Consider the following 17,648-nt stretch of genomic DNA (forward strand, 5'->3'; position numbering starts at 1 on the left):
AGCTTAGTAGAGGAAGATGTAGTGACGTCCAGCCGCCTCTAGGAGGAGCTGTGTGCAATCTCCAGGGCAGGCTCTGCCTTGCATCACTGCAGCTGATAAGCTGGCACATATAGATTTATTTTTAAATAACCTATTTTTCTGTACAAGGAACTTCCTGCATTTTTTTTAGCTTCTGCTTGCATTGCCAGATAAATCATGTCTTACCAGGGGAAGAAGAGCATCCCTCACATCACGGTAAGAAGATGGGGCTGGGGGTGGGGGAGCTGGGAGATTTCAGCACCAGGCGCTGTCCCTTTGTTAGAGATGCTGGCTGCATGCATGCATTGCACAAGATGAATGGGGGACACTGGTCAGGTCATTGTGGGGGCCTCCTGGGGGGGCAATAAATGTGACAGGGGGGGGGGGGGGGTCCATGCCCTCTGCATTTACAATGTGCTATAATATACATTGCACGCTCACTAAGCTGTGCATCTATTATATACACCCCTAGACCCATCAATAATGTCTGTATATAGAACATACAGCAATGTACAATAACATCCAGGGCTGGGTATACTAAGAGTATATAGGCAGACAGGATTCTATGTACACTATTCTTTTGTCTGGTCTGCCTATAGATCTGGCACAGTGTATTCAGCGATCAGTCTCGCCTAGACTTATACTTATAATTGGAGTGTAATATAAATAGCACCTCTTATTATACAGACAGAATAGCCATGACACAGACTACACCCCCACATATATCCTGGCACCACCTCATGCAGAGCTATTGAAGTGGGGGGATCAATGGCGGTGTGGACAATGGCTCCTCCTGATGAATAGACTGGCTGTCCCTTTAATACATGTCACTATGAATACATAGCAGAGCAGCCATGCTCACTGTACGGGCAGTAATAGGACTGGCTGCAGACACAGCACAGAATAGGCTTGTCAGATAGGGGGATGATTCGCGTGTGAGGGATTGTATTGTTCATTTGGAGGTCAAGTCGGTGTTACATGTACATAGAAACAATATCTATCGTCTATCTATCAATATCTATCTGTCTATCTATCTATCTATCTCATATCTATCTATCTATCTATCTATCTATCTATCTATCTATCTATCTATCTATCTATCTATCTTCTATGTATCTGTCTACAGTATCTATCTATCTGTCTGTCTATATTTTGTTTTAGAGAAGCTATCCTAAATGATATTTCATTGAAATTTAGTTTCTGTTTCAACAATCGGATATAATCACATATTGTTTTTTTTTATTAGTGTAGATATACTTGTTAAACCTGTGCCCTATACAGCCTGACACTCCCAATAATTCCCCCACCCCCCTAATTGTAGGCATGTGTCCAGAATCAGATACAGTTAATATGTGAACAGATTCAGATCTTTCTTTCTTTGTTAATTCTATGTAGTTCATCTCTACCTTTCTTTCTCTATGTTATATGTAGATAGACAGATAAGTGTGTGTGTATACAAATATGATATGTTATTGCAATTAAATGTGCCAGTTTGGATTATTTTTTATGAGTTCATTCAATGTAATCACATATTGTTTTTTTTTATTAGTGTAGATATACTTGTTATACACGTACCTTATATAGTCTGACACTCCCAATAGTTTTCCATTATGTACTCTAAATTGTAGGCATGAGTAAGTCATTACAGTCAATAAGTGACTTGATTCAGATCTATCCATCCATCCATATCTCATATCTATCATCTATCTCCTATCTATCTATTATCTATCTATCTATCTGTTATACAGTATCTATCTATCTATCTATCTATCTATCTATCTATCTATCTATCTGTTATACAGTATCTATCTATCTATCTATCTATCTATCTATCTATCTATCTATCTATCTATCTGTTATACAGTATCTATCTATCTATCTATCTATCTATCTATCTATCTCCTATCTATCTATCTATCTATCTATCTATCTATCTATCTATCTATCTGTTATACAGTATCTATCTATCTATCTATCTATCTATCTATCTATCTATCTATCTATCTTTTATACAGTATCTATCTATCTATCATCTATCTTTCTATCTATCTGTTATACTGTATCTGTCTATCTCCTATCTATCTATCTATCTATCTATCTATCTATCTATCTATCTATCTATGTCTATCATTACTCTATCTATCTCAACTATTATTTAAATAGAATATTCCCTGAAGTACCAGATGCCAGGCATACATAGGGACATTAGGGTCACTCTTGTACAGGTGATACTTTGCTTAAGGTTATACTTCTATGATATTTACTATCATTGACCCTATTTTGGTGACACCATGCATATTAGTTTGCATTATAGTTATAGAACAGTTCTTTAGATTATATTTTCACTTTGTTTAACTTTTTCCACTTTATAGCTTTATCAGTTTGGGTATTTGTATATATATACCATTTAGCGGTATATACTGTATTATTTGTGATCTTCAGCACTGGGTGTAACTTACTGAGTCTTGGACCTTATATTCTGTCTACATTACAGATTTTACCTCTATTTTATTGACTGATTTTTGTATAACATAGACTGGCGGTATACCGCATGGGTCTTACATGGCAATACTCCTTTATATAGGTTGTCAATGGATTGTACATTAGAGCTTTTATGACCTGTCAGCTAGATTGGTGAGGGGCTGACCTCTTGTTCCCCCATACATACACTAGGGGCTTCTTGTCTAGATAGCCGCTTTCATGGCGTGCTACAAAGCGGCGCACTCAGCTTTTTCCATCTCTTCCAACTCATGTGAATGGCAGTGACAGAACGCTAAGTGCACTTGCTTGACTTACCTGTCATCTATCGTACGAGTGTGAACAAGCATTACCCATGTGTTACTTATGTGGTCACTAATACACAGTCCACATAGACATTATGAATAAGCTTAATCAGGAGCCTGTAAATGCACAAAAATATTCCTATCAATAAATTATTGTTATTTTTTACTATAATGGACATCATATGTATTCACACTAGAGCCTGAATGGTTCCCTAAGGGACTATAAAAATAAAAATCCCTTCTGACCTCGTAAAAACAATCTATTCAGACCCCATAAAGGACATTGATATTTTACTCTGTACATTTTTATAGTCCTCCAGTCTGGGTTGTCAGCAGTATATCTCAGATGTGTATTGATAATACATTGCCATCTGACCCGTTTCATGCTGTGCTTTCCATCCTTGTGGGTTAGAAATCTGGACAGACCAATAATTCCCTATTGATCCTTCTCACTATAATTCATTGACCTACAGAGCATTGCCAGTGTGCGAACGGCGCCGTGTTCAGGGTTTGCTGAAGCCCAAGGCGCTGAGGCGGAGTGCCTGCACATATTATAATAAATTATCACCTTCATTATTACATGTCATCTGCAGTTACAACTGAGAAAACACAAGCAGGAGGATCTGGTGTAACATGCTGAGCAGTAGGGTGTCAGATTGAGAGGCGGCGTATAGACTGTCACTGCAGTGCCAATGCTGTGTGTAATGCCATGGAGTCAGACACATTCCTGGCACTGCACATCCACAAATGCCCATGTCCATGAGCAAGCTGTGACTGAGCTCTGTCTATGACATACAGATGTATGTCATAGAGGAGAACATACAAACTCCTTGCAGATGTTGTTCCTGGCAGGATTCGAACCCAGGACTCCAGCACTGCAAGGCTGCAGTGCTAACCACTGAGCCACCATGTTGCCCCTCATGGCTGGATTTCTAACAAGTCCCGGACCATAGAAAGTTCCTTCATTCCTGGTCGTATCCATTGGCATCTGCCTAAGACAACAGATGTTACCACTAAGATGGTTATAGAGAAAATCTATAAAACTTTGTAGTAGATGATGCATCTCCTTTAAGAATCTGCTAGTTGGAGGATATAATGGGAATATCTAATGATGTACAGGCTGAAATCTGTAATTTATATGTGGAAATGAAAATTGGATTCAGATTTGATATTCTGTCCTTTAGTCGTCTCATTTCCATTCATACATTTTAATAGTAATCTGCTTAGTTTGTGGCAATCAGAATATCGTATAAATATAATCAGATTTATTATTCCTGAATTAAAATATGGAATAAAAAGCGGATAAGCCATGTGGATTCCAGATAAAAGATATTGTAGTTCTCTCCTCTGTGGTCTGCTAATGGGCATCAAATAATAGTAAATCACCCTAAGGCTCTGTGCACATTGGGTTTAAGCCTTCTGTCAGAGAAAAAGAGCCTGATGTATACTGTTACTTGGACAAAACAGCTGTGATGTATACCGCCGTATAGCCATATGGTGGACGGTGGAATTTTTCCTCTGCCAGTTTCAGTCTAAAAATTATGTACACCCAACAAATTCCATTAAAGTCAATGAATTCCATCATTGTCTGTGTGTAAACCTTATTTTAGTGGTCTGCTTCTCCATTGTTTGGGTCCCCCGACTGACCTGGATATCGGAGATGAAACACTGGTGTGAACCTTCTGTAAATCACCTCTTGAGGTTCTCACTTCATGTTGTCCTTATTCCTCTCCTCTACTAATTCCTAATTAACTCTTCACATTCTCTCCCCTGGTCTTCTCCCATGTCTTTCCTTTCCAACTTCCTTAATCTACTCTTCACATGACTTCTTTTTCTTATCCTTGGTCATTTTCCATACCTATCCCACTTATCTCCTAAATGACCATAATGCTGCACCTCCCTACATTTCCTCCCTCATCTCTGTCTATCGCCCAACCCGTGCTCTCCGTTCACTCAATGACCTAACACTTACATCCTTTCTTATTTCTTATTTCTTATGGTAGAGTTGGAAGGGACCTCAAGGGCCATCGGGTCCAACCCCCTGCGAGTGCAGGTTTTCCTAAATCATCCCAGCTATATGTTTATCAGAACCTCCCACACTCGTATACAAGACTTCTCCCGAGCTGCACCACTTCTCTGGAATGCTCTACCCCAGACAATCAGATTAACTCCCAATTTCTAGAACTTCAAGCGCAAACTAAAGACACATCTTTTCAGACAGGTCTATCACAATTCCTAATGTAAACCCTTCCGTACCGTCATTAGAATCCCTAAAATGAACCCTTCTCCATTCCACCTCCCACATTTCCCCACATGATATGATGCAATTTCAGGCTAACTTTATAGGTCCAAGCTCCATCCACATGTTAAAGGACGCGACTGGTGACCGCTCATACAGTTTTATGTTTATGTAATGACAGTAACCTCTTTTACAACATTGTCTGACCTCTGCATAAGCAATGCCGCCCCTGCTACCTCTTGTTTCACCCCCTCTACCTCATAGATTGTAAGCTCTTGTGAGCAGGGCCCTCAGTCCCATTGTATGAAATTACTTTCTTTGTAATGTATCTTTTTTGTCTGTACTCGAACCCTACAAATTGTACAGCGCTGCGGAATATGTTGGCGCTATATAAATAACATTATTATTATTATTAAGCTCTTTACGACAAACCATCCAATGCTTTCCTACTACAATATAATGTAACATGGTGAGGCATGGAATATTTGCTATACTGAGGAGAGTTAGGCTTAAGGCAAAGCTGCAAGACTACCGTGTTTCCCCGAAAATAGGACGTACCCTGAAAGTAAGGCATGGCAGACATTTTGCTGCCTTGCCTAATATAAGGCGCTCCCCCGAAAGTAAGACGTAGTGAATAGAAATGAATGGAAGTAGCCGGCAAGTGGGGGGTTAATCGGCATGTCGGCACCGACGTGTGTGGGCACCGACCGGAGGCATTAGCGCTGGATGTCTGTTGACACCAGCAGACACCAGGCGGCTATGGCGGCCGCCCGACTCCCGGATGGCCGGCATAGTTAAACACCCGGCATATCCTGCTGGGTGTTTAACTATGCCGGCCACCCGGGAGTCGGGCGGCCGCCATAGCCGCCTGGTGTCTGCTGGTGTCAGCAGACATCCAGCGCTAATGCCTCCGGTCGGTGCCCACACCGACCGTGGGCATTAACCCATCTGGCGCCAGTGATCGCCGGCACCTGGAGCATGCTCCAGGGCCGACGTCACGTTGGCATGATAGCTGGGAGCCCTGTAAAGGCTCCCCGGCCTGTCTGCAGTGCTTTTCTTTTGCAGGCTGCTCTATGCTGCTCTATGACGATTTTTTTGCAATGCAATGCAATTGCAAAGGTCTGATCACTAATGCAATGCATTGCAATAGTGATAAGACCTTTGCAATTGCATTGCAAAAAATCGTCATTTCTTTTGAAGGCAGGTTGCCTGTCTGTAATTTATTGCAGGGGGTTAATAAATGCAAAAAAAGAAAAATAAATAAATAAATAAATAAATAAATATATATATATATATATATATATATTATTATTATTATTAAAAATTCAAATCAACCCATTTCCCTAGAACACATATAAAAGTATGTAAATACTGTGAAACACATACCGTACATGTTAGGTATCCCTGTGTCCAAAATCGCCTGCTCTGCAAATGTATAAGAATATTTTTATACTGTACAGTATTTAATAAATGTTAATTTTTATATTTAGCAATATATGTGAATTCTTCTTTGAAAAAAATAAGACACCCCCTAAAAATAAGACATGGCACATCTTTGGGAGCAAAAATTAATATAAGACACCGTCTTATTTTCGGGAAAACAGGGTATATAAGGGATTGTATTATAACCATTACATAATTTGTTGGTGTTCTAAGAATCCCTTCATTGATCCATGGCAGTTGTTAGATAATAAAGCAAATACTCTGTGAAAATTACTGCTCTGAAGCAGCTGTGTTATTGAATTAGTACTGTTGCTAAAAAGAGACATTTTTTTTTTTAACCAATGTGTTTCCATGCCACAGTCATGCTCCCCTCCATCTACTTTTTGTTAACATCTATTCAGAAGGTTAGTAAGAAGTAGGGAACAGATGGAAGAGAGTAAGACTGCAAGGTCAGACTACGCAGGGTTTATTTGTAGTCTGATACCACGGAGACATATAAATTTGTCAAGGAGGTGTGGCCACACCCTGAGTGCACCAAAGAACTCATTTGCATTCAGATGAAAAGTTGATTTTCTTGGCAGCAGTACTTTGACCCAAATAAGATATGCTCATTCTCAATCACTAACCTCCCCTAAAACATTATGTAATTTTGGTGATGGTAGGCTAATAATAATAATAATTTTTATGTAGCACCAACATATTCCGCAGTGCTGTACAATTTGTAGGATTAAGTACAGAGGGTCAGATTTTGGGGATTCTAATGACGGTACGGAAGGGTTTACATTAGGAATTGGGATAGGCCTGTCTGAAAAGATGTATCTTTAGTTTGTGTTTGAAACTGTAGAAATTGGGAGTTAATCTGATTGTCCGGGGTAGAGCATTCCAGAGAAGTGGTGCAGCTCGGGAGAAGTCTTGTATATGAGCGTGTGACGTTCTGATAATAGAGGATGTAAGTGTTAGGTCATTCAGTGAACGGAGAACACGGTTGGGCGATAGACAGAGATGAGGGAGGAAATGTATGGAGGTGCGGCATTATGGAGAGCCTTGTGGATGAGGGTGATAACTTTATATTTTATTCTATAATGAATAGGCAGCCAGTGTAGTGACCGGCACAGACCCGAGGCTTCGCTGTAGCATCTAGCCTGATAGATGAGCCTGGCCGCTGCATTCAGAATATATTGTAGAGGGGAGAGATTAGTGAGGGGAAGACCGATTAGTAAGGAGTTACAGTAGTCAAGGCGAGAATGAATCAGAGAGACAATAAGTGTCTTTAGTGTATCTCTGGTAAGGAAAAGGGGTATTCTGGAGATGTTTTTGAGGTGGAGGTGACATGAACGTGCAAGTGATTCAATTTGAGGGATGAAGGAAAGGTCTGAGTCAAACATGACCCCAAGGCAGCGGGCATGCTGCCTAGGAGTTATAGTAAGGCCTGAGACTGCAATGGATATATCAGGGACAGATCTATTAGATGGTGGAAACAGCAGTAGTTCAGTCTTAGGGAGCCTGCACACAGAGCTTACGCTCCGGTCATTCTGAACGTAAACTCGTTCAGAGTGAGCAGCGTAAAAAACAGATCCCATTGACTTGAATGGGTGTCGGCATGCATGGGCGTGCTCCCCATTGAAATCAATGGGAGGCTTTTTTACCTATTGCTTTCAATGTGATACGTGTGACTGCCGGCACCCATTCAAGTCAATGGGATCTGTTTTTTACGCCACTCACTCTGAACTAGTTTACGTTCAGAATGAGCGGAGCGTAAACTTCGAGTGAAGGCTCCCTTAGGGTGCATTCAGACTACGTAACGCCGGGCGTGTATGAGAGCCGTACACGCCGGCATTACGGCAGACTGCCGAACACTTCCCATTCACTTCAATGGGAGCGCTCGTAAACGCCGCTGTTACGAGCGCTCCCATTGAAGTGAATGGGAAGTGTTCGGCAGTCTGCCGTAATGCCGGCGTGTACGGCTCTTATACACGCCCGGCGTTACGTAGTCTGAATGCACCCTTAGAGAGATTTAGGCCAACACTATTTGCAAATTTGCTTCGTTTTAGTTTCAGCTGTACACCAAAAATTTGGGAGCTGTGCCTTCTGCTGTATGATTTCTGTGTATTTTATCACATTAATTTAGAGGAAGATTTGACATTTTCAGAACAATTTACAGAAAAAAGTTTCAAGTTTGCCACCTGAAATTGTAGAGATCTAATTTATCCTATAAGACCTCATGTGACATTACCTATGATGAAAAAGTAGATCATGTCCCTGGAGCAGCCTTGTTCTCTGATGGTATTGTTTCCTGCAAGCTCTGAATGTTACTTATGCACAGTAGATGTTACTTACATTTATGTTACTACAAATTTGCGTAAATTGGATAAATGTTTGTGAAAATGTAATAGTTCCATACCTTAGATCATAGAACGTTCTAAAATGTGCCATAAACAAAAAAATCTATTATTAACAGAAGCATTGGGGATGGCATGTGGATTTATACCCCTTGAGGGCCAAGTCAATTTTTGTTTTTTGTTTTTCTCTGTGGATTTGTGCAGTTTTTTTTTGTTTTGTTTTACGTAGATGTATTTGTCGGGTGTTTTTTTCAGGATGTGTTGTGCTTTATGTAGATATTGAGTTTTGTAACATGTATATTAAATTTTTTATCTGAAAAAATAAGCAAAAAGCAAATATGCAATAGTTTTTTATTATTTTTTCTTTTATGTAGATTGTGAGCCCCACATAGAGCTCACAATGTACATTTTTCCTTATCAGTATGTCTTTGGAATATGGGATGGAAATCCATGCAAACACGGGGAGAACATACAAACTCCTTGCAGATGGTTTTTTTTTTGCCCTTGGCGGGATTCAAACCAAGGACTCCAGCGCTGCAAGGCTGTAGTGCTAACCACTGAGCCACCGTGTGGCCCCTAGTTTTTTATTATTTGATGTTTATTTTTTGTAATAAATGCAAGTTTATTTGGACTTTTATGCTGAATTAACTTGACATTTTTTAACGTCTTTTTTCTTTTCTTTTTTTTAAATTTAGCATTTTATTTTTTTACCTAAAATGTACTGGCATAGATCTACAGTATACTATGACAAAAAGTCAAACTGCTCTAAGTCTTTCATTGATTCGTGGGCTGTATTTATGGTGACTTCAGCATTGATCATTGCAGTCAAAGGGTGCAGACAGACTTCAGTTTACGAGCGCTCCCATTGAAGTGAATGGGAAGTGTTCGGCAGTCTGCCGTAATGCCGGCGTGTACGGCTCTCATACACGCCCGGCGTTACGTAGTCTGAATGCACCCAAAGGGTGCATTCACACTGAGTAAACGCTAGCTTATTCTGAACGTAAAACACGTTCAGAATAAGCGGCGTCTAAAGCAGCTCCATTCATTTCTATGGGAGCGGGGATACGAGCGCTCCCCATAGAAATGAATGGGCTGCTTCTTTCACTCCATGCAGTCCCATTGAAGTGAATGGGGAGTGCCGGCGTGTACGCTCCGGCATGAGCAGAGCTTGCCGTATACGCCGGCACTCCCCATTCACTTCAATGGGACTGCACGGAGTGAAAGAAGCAGCCCATTCATTTCTATGGGGAGCGCTCGTATCCCCGCTCCCATAGAAATGAATGGAGCTGCTTTAGACGCCGCTTATTCTGAACGTGTTTTACGTTCAGAATAAGCTAGCGTTTACTCAGTGTGAATGCACCCAAAGGGTTAGGGCAGAGATGATAGCTTGTTCTGATCGTCCCGCCAGAGTGGTATTGTAACTGTTTATTACACTTGTTAGCCCCACTGTGATCACAGAGGTATACCTGCTGTGCCTATGTGACTGGCATGATGAGGATGCTTTCTAGTCATCGGTCCTCAGGGTATTAAAGGAGACCTTGTATTTACCTTAGTCCCCTTGCCAATGTACAGATCTTTCTGCAAGGTACTCCCATATATAGTCTGTGCCCTAAAGAAAACAGTAGATAAAAGAAAATTAGTAGCCGGGTCAGTGTTAAAGGTCGAATGACAGTGGAAATTGGGAGAAGATGAGGGTCAAATCTTAACATATCCACGGATGTCACATGGCAGATGTTAGTGAATGGAGCTATTCACATGAGCATTGTAACTGACCATTAAAATAAAGGTCATGTCTTATTTTTGTCCTATTTTCTTACTGAACTTTGCATACACTGTAATGTATACGTGCAAAACAGACGTTTTCCATGACCGTTTGCACCTTGGTCATCTGAATGTAGCCTTAGGCAGCATTCACACTGAGTAACGCTGGCGTTTTTTGTGCTTATTTTGGCACGTAGCGCCGCGTAAACGCCACGTTTGCGCCGTACAACGCGACCGCAAAATAGCGCTTACGCGGCATTTACGTGGCGCTACGTGCCAAAATAAGCACAAAAAACGCCAGCGTTACTCAGTGTGAATGCTGCCTAACACTTGTGGCTTTGTCCATAACATACATTAAATTTTATCATCAAAACACAATTTTTTGTGACTAACACGTAGGAATAGCCTTAAGAAAGGCTATTGTTCTCCTACCTTTAGATGTCTTCTCCGCGCCGCCGTTCGGTAGAAATCCCAGTTTTTGTCAGTATGCAAATGAGTTGTCTCGCAGTACTGGGGGCGGTCCTCAGTGCTCAAACAGCACTGGGGGCGTCCTCAATACTGCAAGATAACTCTCCAGTGCCACCTCCACCTTCAGGATCGGCCTCTCCACGCGTCTTTTTCCAGCACGGGTGGTCAAACTTCTAGACTTCGGGCCTAGGGCAGAGCCGACTGCACATGCCCACAGTCCACAAGAAACTGGCCGTTTACTTACTGTGTAAGTGGCCATCTTTCTTGTGGCCGTGGGTATGCGCAGTCGGCTATGCCCAAGGCCTATAAGTTTGACCCCCAGCGCTGGAAAAAGACGCATGAAGAGGCCGTTCCTGAAGAAGATGGAGGCGGCACTGGAGAGTTCTCTCGCAGCATTGGGGACGCCCCCTGTGCTGTTTGAGCGCTGGGGCCCGTCCCCAGTTCTGCGAGAGAACTCATTTGCATACCGACGAAAACCGGGATTTCTACCGAACGGCGGCGTATAGAAGACATCTAAAGGTAGGAGAAGACTAATTCCTACATGTTAGTCAAAAAAAATTGTGTTTTAATGATAGGATCCCTTTAAGTAATATCAAGTACTTATTATCATAGGTTATATTTTTCATGAGATATCAGATTCAGCCTCCATTCAATGTTATTCTCTTTGATTCCAGAGTGACCGTCTCCTCATCAAAGGAGGGCGAATCGTCAATGATGACCAGTCGTTCTATGCCGATATTTACCTCGAAGATGGCCTTATCAAGTATGTATTGACTGTCATATCGAGTCCTTATGTAATCCTTTGTTAGAAATGTTAGAGAAGTTCAGCAATGGCACAATGTACAAGCTGGACATGAGTGGTCTGGCATTGTCAAGAACAAGAGAAAAGAGAAACAATTAAAGGGGTTGTCCAGGAATAGGTAGTGTGGCTGCTTTCTTCCAGAAACAGCTCCACAACTGTGTGTGGGTCATGTCTGGTATTGCAGTAGTCCTATATAAATGTATGAGCCTGGAGGACAGAAAGAAAAAGGCCTTCCCATCTAGCCACATATCCATCTGTGTATGTGAATCACTCTCTTAACACATTTCTTTCCAGCTGTTGTAAAATTTAAAGGGGTTTTCCAGGCCATCAGTATTTTTATCCTGTACAACCCCTTTAACAAGTGCTTGGTATTGTAGTTATACAACAAGTTAGGGGTCAATTTCTTCTAACCTATAGGAGGAAATTTAACGCGTGCCAAACTATTTAGGGTGTTTTTTTAAGTTTTAATGCTTCCTAATATTGGGCTGCTATATAAGTCAAGTTAGCATCTTGTATGCTGCCCAAATTCTATCCATCTCCACAGAAAAGAGGCATGGGGACTTGTATAATGAGAAGACAACATTATGCTAAGTGTTCATCATTCCATGATCTGTGTTTGTTGTTATTAGGACAATTTATGATTGTTTGTTTTGTTAATATTTAGACAAATTGGAGAGAATTTGATAGTTCCTGGTGGGGTGAAGACCATTGAAACCAATGGACGTATGGTCATTCCTGGTGGAATCGATGTGAACACATATCTTCAGAAGCCCTACTTGGGTATGACCACACTTGATGATTTCTACCAAGGAACTAAAGCTGCCGTAGCCGGAGGGACCACCATGATCAGTGAGTACATTGAGTACATGTATGTGTGGTGTATACATTGTGTATTATCATATATTGGGGTCTTTTTACGCTTCCTTTTGTTAGCGTCCAGTATCCTTTGATGCTGGCTTATCTACTTTGAGAACAAAAAATCCTTTTTCCTCCTGACACAGGCCAAATAAGTGTTGACCGGACATGAGATATAAAATAAAGGGGTTGTCCCATCTGAAGGATCCTATCTATACTGGTAGCTTATGTAAACTGAAGACTTTTCCTAAATATATTGCTTTAGAAATGCTGCTTTTTTTGCCTGCTATGTGAACTTATTCCTCCCATTGTTTACACAGCGTTGCTATAACCATGGACCTGTAAGATAGGACAAGTGACATCACTTCCTCAGTGCTGGGCAGGACAATCAGTTCAGTTAATTGCATTTTACTGATAAAGTCGAGTTTGTTATTTCTCTATGTAAACACACAGATAACACAGTCCTTGCTGTACAAGCATCTGCATATTATCTGATCTGCATAAGTGTTGTGATACTGCAGTGTTCTGTTCAGAGAGAGGGTGAAGGGAAGAAATACAAGAAGTGAGAAGAAGAGACATAATGTAAACTGCTGAAACAAGGAGATGGGAAAACCCCTTTAATTAGTTGCCCCATCCTGCCAAAATCTGGGAGTTCTGTTGATCCTACTCTAATATGTAAGGCCACCTTTAGGTGCAGAGTTTTTAGGTATTTGGAAGTCCTTCTAGATTGTTGGACCCTTCAAATCCTGTGTATTTATGTGGGGGCAGTGATGTGTAGTGAGGCCCATACATGACAAACCCAATTTCCCTCTAGTTCATGTATGAGTATGGAGTATAAACTGGCCACATTATAACTGTATCCATGTGGTAAGGGCTCGTTCACATCTGCGGCCCGGCACTCCGTACTTAGGTTTCCGTTTCCTGCCTAAAACACAGGCAGGAGACGGAAACCTGCAGGAGACTTTCTCACCCATTCATTTGAATGGGTGAGAAAGCTGTCCGGCCGTGCGCGGCAGTGAGCGTTTTAGGCTCTCCGCCGCGAAACCGGGTTTTATAATCCGGACACAGAGTCGGACATGCAGTACTCTGTGTCCGGATAAAAAAATCCGGTTTCGCGGCGGAGAGCCTAAAACGCTCACCGCCGCTCACGGCCGGACCCGGTCTATGGTTTCCGTCTTCTGGCATGCAGAAGACGGAAACCATAGAACGGAGACCCCAAACGCAGGTGTGAACCCAGCGTAAGGGTGGAGATTTTATAGGAACACCATCATCCAACTGAAGACTGCCATATCTCTAAACAGGATTTAGTATACAGCGCTGATATAGAGGTCGTATATTGTTTATCAGACGCCATATGTAGGGAGGGATAATAACCAATACACAGCAGGGTTCAGTACTGACCTTATGTCCAGTATATGGTAGTAATATGTGGGCCATATACAGATCATCTACACAGTCCAGTCACATTAATTTGACCACCTTTCAAAATCCAGAATAACCACCTTTGGCAGAGCGGACCGCTGCGAGATGTGCAGGAAGAGAGGGGATGTTGTGATGTTGAGCCATGCCAACTCCAGTGCTGTGGCCAGCTGTGCTAGGTTACACGGTTGAGCATCTGTGGGGCGAACAACCCAATCGAGGTGGTCCCACAGATTCTCAATCCGGTTCAAGTCCGGGGAATTTGCTGGCTAAGGGAGTACGGTAAACTCATCCTGGTGCTCCTCGAGCCACGCATGCACACTGCGAGCTTTATGACACGTTGCATTGTCCTGCTGGTAGATGCCATCATCCTGAGGAAAAACAATTCACATGTAGGGGTGAACATGGTCCGCAAGGATAGATGCATACTTGTGTAGATCCATCGTGCCTTCCACAATGATGAGTGCATCCAGATGGCTGATGACACGTGCCTTCTGCGATTGGTTATTTAACGTTGACGTCAAAATTAGGCAGTGGTCACATTAATATGACTGGACTGTGTGTATATATACAGTATGACTAGTATACAGCCCTGAGATGGAGGGGTCACATACAGATTACTAAACTCCATACACATGATGTGGAGACCAATAACCTATACTCAGCATGACCAGTAAATAGCACGGAGGTCATATGCAGGGATTACCAGCGCCAGTGCAGCCTCCATATTGAATCACCATTAACAACCAGTCCAGGCTTCTCCTCTCTCACCAGCGTCTCTATTACATGTCACCTACTAGCTCCACCATAGATACCTATCTCTCCATCAATCACCAGGACTCATGAACCTGCATTATATAGCAGTAGTCTATGGTATATCAGCCATGTGTACAATGTGTGAGGTAGGCCGGAGCAGATACGTGAGGGGACATGGTGACTACATGAATTCCTGTGGTAACAATGCTCCTGTATATGATGTAGACATTGTGCCATTCTCCAACATGTCACTGCCCAACTGTTCGCAAGCATGGTCTGCATACTCAGTAGTCCTGAAGGAGGCAATGAAAGTTCCAAGTACATGACTGAGGTCTGGAAACTTGAAATTTTACAGTCAGTGGCATAACTAGTAATGGCGGGGCCCTGTGGCGAACTTTTGACATGGGCCCCCCCCCAGACCGATGATGAGGAGCCTGACCGACCGACACCCTGCCCCCCTGGACGCGCTATTAAGCCCCATAGTGGCCCCTGCACACAGTATTATGCCCCATAGATGCCCCTGCACACAGTATTATGCCCCATAGTGGCCCCTGCACACAGTATTATGTCCCATAGTGGCCCCTGCACACAGTATTATGCCCCATAGTGGCCCCTGCACACAGTATTATGCCCCATAGTGGCCCCTGCACACAGTATTATGCCCCATAGTGGCCCCTGCACACAGTATTATGTCCCATTGTGGACACCCATGAACAATTATTATACTCTGGGGTGTTTTCAGACCCCAGAGTATAAGGGTCAGTTCACATGTGAACCGTCCGCGCGGGTTTTGACACAGAGAGAGCCGCGGCGAGCCGCGTCTCTCTCTGGTCAAAACCCGCCTGCCGCGACCATCAAATGAATGAGCCGACATAGGAGGGTGCTGCCTCTAGACCACCATTGTAAAGGGGCAGATTTTGAAGCGAAATCCGCTGTCAAAATCCGCCCCTTTGCCCATGTGTGAACTAGCACTAATAATCGGAGACTGAGGGGGATACAAGCATAAAAAACACTGTTACTTACCTATCCCTGGCTCCGCTGAACTCACCGCTGATGTCGGCCATCTTCAATGACGTAAAGGATGTCACATGACCCGGGCCTGTGTCGCGACGCATAAGGACCCAGATCAAATATTGCGCTTTATTGGCAGAAACTGGAAAATCTTTATAGGAATTGGGTTATCTCTGCTTCTATATAGGCATTATGTGCACTTTATAGTACTGACCAGATGTTGAGTTGCACCTCCATTTTTATTACTGGCACTCAGACTTATACATACACTTCTGTATACTTTAAAATATACTTTTCAGTGTATCTGTGACACTGTCGGTATACACACTGTGCAACATACTACAGCACTATGTGCACATGTCCTTTGCACGACTTACTGTAATGTATTTCTTCTTTTAGTCGACCATGTGGTTCCCGATCCTGGATCAAATATTTTGGCCTCATTTGAGAAATGGCACGAAGTGGCCGATACCAAATCTTGCTGTGACTACTCCCTCCACGTGGACATCACCAGCTGGTACGATGGGATCCGAGAGGAGCTGGACATTCTGATGCAAGACAAAGGTATATACTGAGGGTATACAGTGGCCGATCACTACAGTATTTAGTATGCTGTGACTTAAAATCAGGAAAGTCAAGTTCACATCAGAATGACGAATGCCTAACTTGTTTAGATAGACACAAAGAATAAGGCATTGTGAGACATCCTGCGATCTTAACAATTATCCCTCCCGTCATGCTTTGAGGTGTTACATGCTAGAAATTTAACTCTGTATGCTAGAGGGGTCTCTGTATTGTCTTTTGCTGCCATTACCGTCCTCCAACACCTAAGGGGGCATTCACACGGAGTAACGCGGCGCTGACTCTGGCACGATAACTCGCGTAATAATCAGCGCTGCAAATGGGACGCTTTTTAACCCATTGATTTCAATGCGTTATGCGTGTTAAACGGAACCCATTGAAGTCAATGAGATTCTGTTTTGCAGCGCTGATTCTTACACGAGTTATCGTGCCAGAGTCAGCGCCGTGTGAATGCCCCCTAACAGATTGCCTGACCCAGGATGGTGAATTGGAGTCACACATGGCTTACAATGAAATGTACGTTGGACAAGTCACTTAGAATTTGAGATCTGTTACCAAACTCCATTTGAGTCCTGGGGAACTGCAGTTATCCTGTCCTACAATGCCAAAGTGGATCCAGTGTGTTCACCAATAGTGATGAGGACTGCAGCTCATCCACGTGCTCCATAAAACAAAAGAGTATTCCTTTTGGAATTGAAAGGATTAAACTAAGCAATTACATTGGAAAACTCCTATTGTCACCAGTGTTTCCCTTTCAAGTCGTTTAAGGTCAGGGGCCCCATGTGGTTTTGGAAATCACAGCATGTCAATTATACCTACAGAAATACCAGCATTTTCTCTATAGAGGGTGTCCGGAAAGTAAGTACACACAATGTAAGGGTGGACTTTAGCCGGTATATGAAGCGTTTTATATTAATGAACATGTGACCGAAAATGCACGGTTGTGGCGCTGCAGGTAGACCGAGTGGTCAGTTTCCTATCCCTCGCTGCGCCATGTGGAAGGAGAAACGAAGAAGAGAAAGCGCTTTAATGGGAATCAGTTTAATCACTGTTACTTATTTACAAGAATTGCTGGAAGTGCTGGCCACCTGCCTCAATGCAAACAGTGCAACGCCGGGAGATGGATTGACGCACCCACTCACAGACTCCTGGCATGGCTCTCATTGCGACGA

General features: G+C 42.6%; 1 protein-coding gene across 2 annotated transcripts in view; it reads left to right on the top strand.

Annotated features, from left to right (window-relative positions):
* The window catches only part of CRMP1 (collapsin response mediator protein 1), a 53,568-nt gene that overhangs the window by 20,104 nt on the left and 15,816 nt on the right, over window positions 1–17,648 (top strand). The window contains exons 1-4 of one of the 2 annotated variants that reach the window (XM_075260611.1): window positions 44–234; window positions 11,726–11,814; window positions 12,518–12,702; window positions 16,294–16,458. In XM_075260611.1, coding sequence (XP_075116712.1) covers window positions 196–234; window positions 11,726–11,814; window positions 12,518–12,702; window positions 16,294–16,458 — 478 coding nt within the window. In that variant the 5' untranslated portion in view covers window positions 44–195. Of the gene's footprint in view, window positions 1–43; window positions 235–11,725; window positions 11,815–12,517; window positions 12,703–16,293; window positions 16,459–17,648 lie in introns of those variants that run through there. The other variant, XM_075260602.1, reaches the window with a different exon arrangement.

This window comes from Leptodactylus fuscus, chromosome 1, assembly GCF_031893055.1.
Source record: "Leptodactylus fuscus isolate aLepFus1 chromosome 1, aLepFus1.hap2, whole genome shotgun sequence".
Taxonomy (NCBI): domain Eukaryota; kingdom Metazoa; phylum Chordata; class Amphibia; order Anura; family Leptodactylidae; genus Leptodactylus; species Leptodactylus fuscus.